The 9,557-nt window shown below is 37.7% G+C and overlaps 2 protein-coding genes across 2 annotated transcripts; both read left to right on the top strand.

Moving 5' to 3' along the window:
* The first annotated feature begins 148 nt into the window (after window positions 1-148).
* Window positions 149-1,115, top strand: LOC114362501 (uncharacterized). The gene is made up of 2 exons (XM_028317935.1): window positions 149-401; window positions 722-1,115. The coding sequence occupies exons 1-2, from the start codon at window positions 201-203 to the stop codon at window positions 950-952; spliced, it is 432 nt and encodes a 143-aa protein (XP_028173736.1). The 5' UTR covers window positions 149-200; the 3' UTR covers window positions 953-1,115.
* A 1,603-nt stretch (window positions 1,116-2,718) lies between these two features.
* Window positions 2,719-8,272, top strand: csw (protein tyrosine phosphatase non-receptor type corkscrew). Its single transcript, XM_028317920.1, has 2 exons — window positions 2,719-3,018; window positions 5,096-8,272. Exon 2 carries the CDS (start codon window positions 5,203-5,205, stop codon window positions 7,120-7,122), a length of 1,920 nt encoding a protein of 639 aa, XP_028173721.1. The 5' UTR covers window positions 2,719-3,018; window positions 5,096-5,202; the 3' UTR covers window positions 7,123-8,272.
* The last annotated feature ends 1,285 nt before the right edge of the window (window positions 8,273-9,557 follow it).

Here is a 9,557-nt window from a genome sequence, read left to right as displayed (position 1 = left end):
ATATTACCATCAAATATTAGGTTATTTGCAACAATACCGAAAACTTTTGTATTACCAAAAAGATTTCATAACATGTTTAAAAACAAAAGTGAATTTCTTATTTCAAAAGATTGACATAACAATAAATTGAAATTTATTGAAAGAAATTTTTAAACGTTTTTGTGAATTATTTGTGTGTGAAAATATTTTTTGTGGCCGTTATGTTGTGTCCTGAAGGAGTGCATGTTCCCAATGATAATTTAGATAAAGAAGAAGAAGAAACTGATAGAAAGAAAACCAAAAAGATTCCGGGTGAAGGTAGTGGAAGCTTAGAGCTACATTCTTTCAAAAATCCAAAGACTTGGAAAAAATCTATTACAAATTTCTTCCGACATCAATTGAGATCAACAAAATCGAATGATGTAAGTGTATAACGTAGTAATATAATTTCAAATTATCATCAATTTATATGACGTGAGTACGTGACGTGAACTATTAATTGAACAAGGTAGATTTAAGCATTCATCCTCGACTCACTTGTAAAGTTGTAATGCTCCGTGATGATGCTGTAACGGTTACAGCATCATCACGGAGCATTACAGTGTAACCTACTAACCTATTCAATATTAATGAAGTTTTATTTTTAAAATCCATCGTGTCCTACCTGCTGTAAAGAAGTCCTACCATTTGTTGATTTAACCAATCAGTGTCTGTCTATAAAATGTGACTTTTATTATTTTAGGGTGATCGTCCGTCTGGAAGTAAGGAAAGTTTTGAAGATAAAGATATAAGTCCTGAGCAAAAATGGCAGTCTTTAGGAAAGGTATTTAGACGCCAAAGTTTTGTTGAGCATTGGAACAAATCTACAAACCAGCAAGGGGAGTGTTCATCACCGAGCAAAAGACTAGCCGTGAGAAAAGTACTATCCAATTATTTTGGGAAATCTCAAAAGTCCGTTCCAGATGATAAATAATTTTATTTCTGTAGTCTCTTACTTAATTTAATAAACAATAAAATATTTTAAACTAATTGCTATATGTAGTACATTATTATTGACCTTCTAATTTAATAAGTAATGATATCTAAAAGTAGGTATTTAGGTAAAAGTTTTCCGAGGAATCTGTTAAGTGGTAAACACGATTAATGTGTTAACCTTACTGAGCTTATTGGTGTAATCCTTTCACGTTAGGGCCGATTTTTCAATCGTCAGATATATATAGTTCCAAAATACTGAACTGTCCTATCGATGACATTGACAGCGGGGCGCCACCGTCAATACCGAATCGCTTGTTCCGATTTTTGCCATGTTGGAAACCATAAAGTTGAACGATGGTAGCGCCCCCCTGTCATTGAGTTTGGCGGGACAGTTCAGCGTGGGTCATCTATAGTTCCAAAATACTGGACTGTCCTGTCGATGACATTGACAGTGGGGCGCCACCGTCAACACCGGATCGCTGGTTCAGATTTTTGCCATGTTGGAAACCATATAGTTGAACGATGGTAGCGCCCCCCTGTCATTGAGTTTGGCGGGACAGTTCAGCGTGGGTCATCTTTATTTTAACTGAAGAATAAACTTGTCATTTTGACATATTTTCCATANCTGTTGCCATTAAAAGAAATTAGTACAGTTTGTCTATAAAGTCGTGACATAAAATGAGGGCGCTTTTTTTCTTCATGTAGCAACCCTATACAATTTGACCAAATGAGTTTGATACTAGGGCAATTTAGTTACGGGTAGATTTTTCTATCCTTAGACATTGAGTTATAATGTACTACGTACCTTAGATATAGTTCCAAAATACTGGACTGTCCTGTCGATGACATTGACAGTGGGGCGCCACCGTCAATACCGGATCGCTGGTTCAGATTTTTGCCATGTTGGAAACCATATAGTTGAACGATGGTAGCGCCCCCCTGTCATTGAGTTTGGCGGGACAGTTCAGCGTGGGTCATCTATATCTTTTGACTGATCAATAAACTTGTCATTTTGACATATTTTCCATACTGAAACTGTCAATGTGCCAATCTTATTCTTCAGTTAAAATTTATAGTTCCAAAATACTGGACTGTCCTGTCGATGACATTGACAGTGGGGCGCCACCGTCAATACCGGATCGCTGGTTCAGATTTTTGCCATGTTGGAAACCATATAGTTGAACGATGGTAGCGCCCCCCTGTCATTGAGTTTGGCGGGACAGTTCAGCGTGGGTCATCTTTATTTTAACTGAAGAATAAACTTGTCATTTTGACATATTTTCCATACTGAAACTGTCAATGTGCCAAACTTATTCTTCAGTTATAGATGACCCACGCTGAACTGTCCCGCCAAACTCAATGACAGGGGGGCGCTACCATCGTTCAACTATATGGTTTCCAACATGGCAAAAATCTGAACCAGCGATCCGGTATTGACGGTGGCGCCCCACTGTCAATGTCATCGACAGGACAGTCCAGTATTTTGGAACTATAAAAGTTATCCGACAGTTGAAAAATCAGCCCTTAGTCACATTAATTTGGTACCATGTAAACTGCAAGTAAGGGTAGCTAACGCTATCCAATACAATAAAAAATGTTTATTAAATTGATCGTAGAACTAGAACAACGTAAAATCACAGAAAAATACTAGATGACAAATATGTTCCTCCGAATGTCGCAGAAAAATACTAGATGACAAATAGATCCTTCGAATGACAGCCAGCAGCTGACAGCGTAAGTGACAATCAGTGACAATCTGATTTTTTGTCTGTGGTGACATTTCCGCAGGCACTCATGAACGGAATTCATTTTACAGCTTTTTGTGCTAAAATTATTTAATTTCAACGTTTATTTCGATTTATTCATGCATTACTAACCATATACCTTTTCAAAAACAGTTATCTATAACCTATAATGCACGTTTATTAGTGTACAAGTGTATACGCCCTTGAAAACCGTGTTTCAAAAAAAGTCTAAAGTCAGCATAGCAACAGCAGTTGGATTCGTTTATTTCCTATTTTAGGAAAATTTAAGAAGTGGTAGCTGCACGGGTGCCTTTATGGGGTGAGTTTAAGGGAATACAATGCATTTTACTACTGTAAACAGGTTAAGAGACCACCAAAAGAGGTCTTCGGTGCGCCTTTGTGCGTTTAGTGTGTGTAGATACCTATGTACACCTATACATATTACAATATCTTGGTCATACATTGTTGTAGTAAGTGGTTTGTGGATAATATTATTCTTAGGAAAAACTTCAGATTGGGTCCAATGTAAGAATCATGCCTAATTGGAAGAACTGGTATATAAATCCATTCAAGGATTTAGGGTCAGAGGGTAGGGTTAGTCCATCAAATACTACACATTTAAGCATTATCAAGAATCAAAAGCAATAATATGTTTATGTAAACCCCAGAAAAAGATCTCAAACAAGTTTTCCACACTTTGCTAAAATTCAATATTCTTGAAAGATGTTCACATAGCGTTCAGTGCTGTAACATTTAAATTATTATTACACTAAACTTGACATGACCAACTGGAGGGTTGAGAACTTGAGACAATAGAAGATTTTTAAATGTGTTTTCCCATTGTTCTCTGTAATACCAAGGCCGAAGTGTCTTGAGGTATTAATCTAGTTTATATTGTTCTATAATTTTATAAAGTATAAATTAAGCATCAAATTATTAGTTTTATTGTATTAATCTTATCTTCTGGTCTCACACATCATCATAGCAAAATGTAAAATAGCAATTTGTGTACAGTAACATCAACAATCAATCAACATACTGCTTCTGTAATGATCTGACAGAATCTGGGTGTGGTGTTATTACTTGAGTTCCATCATTGACATACCGTTTGCTACCACAAACAAGCCTAATTCCAGTCTGCAATACAGACAACATAGTTGCTAACAAGCATTAGAATAACAATACCTTATTTATTGGCCTCATAACAATATCTTGACTATGTATATGACTGAAATTCATTGCCTTCTGAATAATGTGGTATATTTCACATGTAAAGATGGATTTCATGGAACTGTTTACAATTTCCCTCGTGCCAATGTTTTTAGTTTTCCTTGTTCATTCTACAGGTGTTAGGTAAATGGGTATATGAGCCGACACTAGCCCATGTTAACATAGGCATATAAATGGAATGGTGGAGTCAGAAATTTGATATCATGATTTTAATTTTTTTAATTTTTATACAAAATTAATTTAAAAAAAAACCGATTTGTATGAAAATTAAAATAATTCAAATGAAGATATCAATTTTCTGACTTCACCATACCATTTATATGACCATGTTAACATGGGCTAGTGTCGGCTCATATACCCATTTACCTAACACCCTGTAGAAGCCATTAATTGCTTCTCCGTATGATCTATCTGTACATTAAAATGTTGTGTCTGGTCTGTTGATATCATAGACAAGTGTAAGACATAGACCATATTGTACAGTTAAGTAAGTTTTTCCCTGAATTCCATGAGTCAACCAAGGCTATTAATGAATTTGATGAAGTCCTAGTTACTTTTTAACCCTATCTAGGGCTCTGTCCTAAATATTGCCAACATTTGAACTTTATTGTCTTAAAAATCTTAATTGATGATTTTCACTGTACTATTTAAATTACAAAAGAAGTTGTTCCATGAAGTTGTTTCAAAAAACTGAAATCAATTTATTCATTATCGATAAACAACATTTTGAATAAGGTTGGTGTTGTATAGTATTTTGATAACATAATCAGTTCATGTTGAGGAAGTAATTATTGTTTAACCATTTTGCGGGAGTCAACCACACATTGGGAGTTACTTACAATTAAAATCTATTTTAATATTCACCTAAAACAGATTGCAATTGGATTATTCCTCCTTATTCGTCGTTTCAGCCGAAAGACGTCCACTGCTGGACAAAGGCCTCCCTTATGGATTTCCACAAAGACCGGTCCTGCGCCGCTCGCATCCAGGCAACTCCCGCGACCTTCACCAGATCGTCTGTCCACCTAGTGGGAGGCCTGCCCACGCCTCTCCTTACTCATTTTATGCTTTTTATTGGAAAGTTTGACTGATGATCCAATATCTTCTTTAAGAGGATATCCTACAACTGATAATTTTATTTAATTTAAATTGTTTTCTCTTTTCAGATGCATGGAGAGGATGTCTGTTGTGTTGAGGGTCATAGAGAGGCAACACTGATCTGATTAAATAAGGTATTGTAGTATCCGCGTGGTGCTTTTGTTAGCGTAGTAAGATGATTACACGAAGATGGTTTCACCCGTCACTGAATGGAGTGGACGCAGAAAAGCTGCTGATGGACTGCGGACGCGATGGGTACTTCTTGGCGCGGCCGAGTATGAGCAACAAGGGCGACTTCACGCTCTCCGTCCGACGGGGCAGCGAGGTCACCCACATCAAAATACAGAACAACGGAGAATTCCTCGATCTCTACGGCGGGGAGAAATTCGCCACTCTCTCTGAACTCGTCCAATTCTACATGGACAACCAAGGCCAGCTGCGAGAAAAGAACGGAAACATCATCCGATTAAAAACACCCCTCAACTGTGCCGACCCCACCACTGAACGCTGGTACCACGGACAACTGACCGCGAAGGAGGCCGAGAAGATGATGCTGGAGAACGGCAAGAATGGCTCCTTCCTTGTGCGAGAGTCGCAGCGCCAACCCGGCGACTTCGTCCTTTCGATCAGGACACGAGACCGCGTCACGCACGTCATCATCAGGCGGCAGGACAACAAATATGACGTCGGTGGCGGTCAGCAGTTCGATGACTTGGTCAGTCTGATAGAACACTATCGTAACTACCCTATGGTCGAAACTACGGGCGAAGTGCTAAGGTTGATACAACCTTTCAACGCCACCCGAATCCAAGTACGTCATTTCCATACGCGAGTGAAACAACTGCAAAAAGAAAATGAAGGGCCTATCGAAAGCATGGCTTACAAACAAGGTTTCTGGGAAGAATTTGAGACGTTACAAATGATGGAGAACCTGCAATTGTTCGACAGAATGGAGGGTTCAAAACCAGAGAACATTCGGAAAAACAGATACAAAAATATTATACCTTTTGATCACACGCGTGTTGTCCTGAGGGACATTCCAGGCGACGCCCCGGCAGGCTCTGATTACATCAACGCCAACTACATTCGGTGCGACATGTCCGATTCCTTATCGGACTCACAGGACAGCATTTACATTAGCAACGAAAACGGCTCGCCAACTTCCCGAGAAGGGACTCTCTCCAAAGGCAAACATAAAACATCTCCGAACCATACTACTGTAGTTGTGACGGAGGAGAAGTTTCACCGGGATGGAAAGCACAACAACGGTGTCCAGAAACTCGTACCGTCATTTGAGCCGAGCGTTATCCGGTCGAACCCCAATTATGTTAACACCACGATACCCAAGGCTGTCGTCGAAGCAGAAACTACGATCGACGATCATGTTTATAACAAGACCTATATCGCCACTCAGGGTTGTCTGTCGACTACGATTTACCAGTTTTGGTCCATGATCTGGCAGGAAGATGTACGCATAATCATAATGACGACGAAAGAAATTGAACGCGGTAAAGTGAAATGCGAGCGATACTGGCCCGACCTGAATAAAACGGAGGTTATAAAAAAATATACAATTTACAACGAATCGGAATCATCGACCCAAGATTACACGTTGCGACGTTTTCAGGTTACGCGGAAGGACGATACTGAATCGAAGAGAACCATCTATCATTTTCACTTCACGGCTTGGCCGGACCACGGCGTGCCCTCGGAGCCAGGTCGCGTCCTTAACATTCTGCTGGACGTGAACTTCAGGCTGCAGCAGATAATGACGGGGCCCGACCCTCCGCCGCAGGCCGTCGTATGCGTGCACTGCTCTGCCGGAATAGGCCGCACCGGCACTTTCATAGTCATCGACATGATCCTGGACCAAATAAGGAAGGAGGGCTTCGATTGCGAGATCGACATCCACCGCACGGTGCAGATGGTCCGAGACCAGCGATCCGGTATGGTGCAGAATGAAGCGCAGTACAAATTCATTTACATGGCGGTTCTGGAGTTCATCGAGACTGTGAAGCAGCGGATCGGGCTGGGGCCCGAGACGACGACCCAGGACTCGCCCCGCATCAGGACTCACCCCGTACCTTTTTTATGAAACGCGCTAAAAGCGTCAAGAAACTTTTGTCGCAAGCTTTATCCCTCGGAAAAAAAATAGACGATTGAAGTTCACGGGAACTTCAGGACTCCAGTGAAACCACTCTATAAACAGTTGTGAATTTGTGAATATGTTTCAACATAATATGTGTATCTTCTAAACAATAATTTTATTCAAAATAAAAATATTGGGTGGTATTTTTTTAATAAGGTGTATGTATCAATATTAAAGGTACTAAATATTTAAAGTGTAAGGTAAATTTTAGTTTAAAGATTAAAGTGCCGAATATTTTTTCCATGTTTTCAATAGGAAGCTCTGAGCTTTGATTTCAATTATAATTTTAACATACTTATTCATGTAAAGGGAAGTTTATAAGGAAACTTAATTGTTCTACATAAATAATTATTTATGAAGTATTTTATCGCTGTATATTATGTATGTATAGGCACTAATTAGGACTTGTATCGTTAGTGACTCAACAATAATATCATACTTTTCCAAAAATAAGTTATTATTCGAATATGATTGAATTGATAGTGTTAACATATGAAATAAAAATATAAATGTTGTTAAAAAACGGGAATATTGTTAGAAATTGAAAACTATTACGTTTAATATATTATTATATCATTACGGCGACCTGATGGATGTTTCAAATCGTTGCTTTAACAGTACTACATGAGGTCAGGCGGTTGGCTTCAATGTGATCTCGAATTGGATTTTAATTAGACAGAATGCTATTATATTTTAAATCAGGTTCAGAAGTGTTCATTATTATGTTGTGTATAAATGTAACGATATCTAAAAATAGCAGCTATTAGTTGCTCAGCAAAAAACAAAGGCGTTTTACCGCGCGCTTTGTAATTCAAACACATTATGCTTTTGCGTGTATAAAGTCAATTAACCCATAGTAATTGTATATCCACTGTTTCAACAGTCAATCGGAAAATTGAATAAATTGTAAAAAGCAGAAGTTAAAATCGGAATGTAAATTGTAAAGATCTAAATAGATTTAAATCTGACGCTAATTTCGGGGTCTCCCTTTCACATTTACTTTATTTTAGTTTTTTTTAGCCATATACATAATTATGTTATTCCTTCTATGGGACAAATACCATCTTTTATAGTCTTTATTGTTCTACTTTAACAATAAGAGGTGGAATTGTGTAAAGCAATCGTAATCATTTGACAGTTCATAACGTACGATAAAGTCAGTTAAACAAAGCGTTTGACAGAATAATCGTATGTTATGAACTGTCAAATGATAACGATTGCTTTACACAATTCCACCTAAGATTTGTTTTTTTTTATCTTGTCAAGATGTTAAATTGAGGTGCTTTTATGTGAAGAAGTATGGCTCATATCATAATAGAATGGGCAAATGGTGCGATATTTTTTATGAATATTTGTTTGTATGCTTAAGTGATAAAATGTACTATGTACAGAGGACTAAACATTTATTATATTCAACCATTTACGCAGTCTACGCCTACAAAGTTCGGCTACAAAATGCAATGACACTTGGATAATTTAAGAGAAAGAATTGTAATGAAGTCTTCATAATAATTTGCACATGCGATTACTTATAATGTTTCCACTCTTAATGGGTCAATATTGTGTTAAACAACTTAAGATGGAGGTGTAAATCTAATCCATATTCGTTTTAAGGCTATATTTCACCTTGTCATGGACTGCTCACTTCATAATACTTGTACTACCATGCGTGACCTACTAAACCTTAACATATTTATTTTGTAGTGGGGGTTTTCATGTGCTACTTATGACAGATTATACAGTGCCCCTAGTGGTTACATTCAAGAACTAAATTCTTTATAGATTTTTTGATGCACTCGCTAGCGAGTTCGCCTAATGTAAACTCATGGTAAGCACACAGATCACGACTTATCCGTGACGTGTTTCTTGATCCATAATCCTCTGAGATGGTTGATTCCATAGTAATGATCTTCTGAAGTGGTGCCCCTGCCATGGTATGATGCCATAGCATCTGATTCTGTGGGCATAGCGCAGTGAGCAGGGTCCTTTTAAGGTTACAACGCACTATTACACGTGAAATTGTAAATGTTACATACAAGAAAAAATTGGGAAATCCAGTGGATATAATTTAAACGCGTAGGTACTTTTGATGGGACGTATTATTGAAGCATTAGAATTCATAAATTGTTTATTTGTGTTATTTTCTGTTTAATTTGTGCAATTTCATTGGAATACTTACTTAGAAATATGCTTCCTATACATTACTTAAACTACAAGTAGTATCATAATATGTTGATGGAATGTGTTAAAGTTGATAAAAGGACAATGACCAAAAATGTATGGAGTGTGGTCCAAATGTCCACCACTAACGAGACCTATGTAGTAAAATAGTCTGCTAAATACTGATTCATTATAACCAAACTGCAATCAAAAATATGCTG

Source organism: Ostrinia furnacalis, unplaced genomic scaffold, assembly GCF_004193835.3.
Source record: "Ostrinia furnacalis isolate ACB-3 unplaced genomic scaffold, ASM419383v2 OfSCF6535, whole genome shotgun sequence".
NCBI lineage: Eukaryota > Metazoa > Arthropoda > Insecta > Lepidoptera > Crambidae > Ostrinia > Ostrinia furnacalis.
Note: the sequence above shows the minus strand (reverse complement) of the source record. Positions and strands in the feature narration are given on the sequence as shown.

Bases quoted from the DNA above. Each gene is read 5' to 3' on its own strand.
- LOC114362501 (XM_028317935.1), top strand. From the start codon at position 201: ATGTTGTGTCCTGAAGGAGTGCATGTTCCCAATGATAATTTAGATAAA. The intron at 402-721 runs GTAAGTGTATAA...TTATTATTTTAG, and splicing joins GATCAACAAAATCGAATGAT to GGTGATCGTCCGTCTGGAAG.
- csw (XM_028317920.1), top strand. From the start codon at position 5,203: ATGATTACACGAAGATGGTTTCACCCGTCACTGAATGGAGTGGACGCA.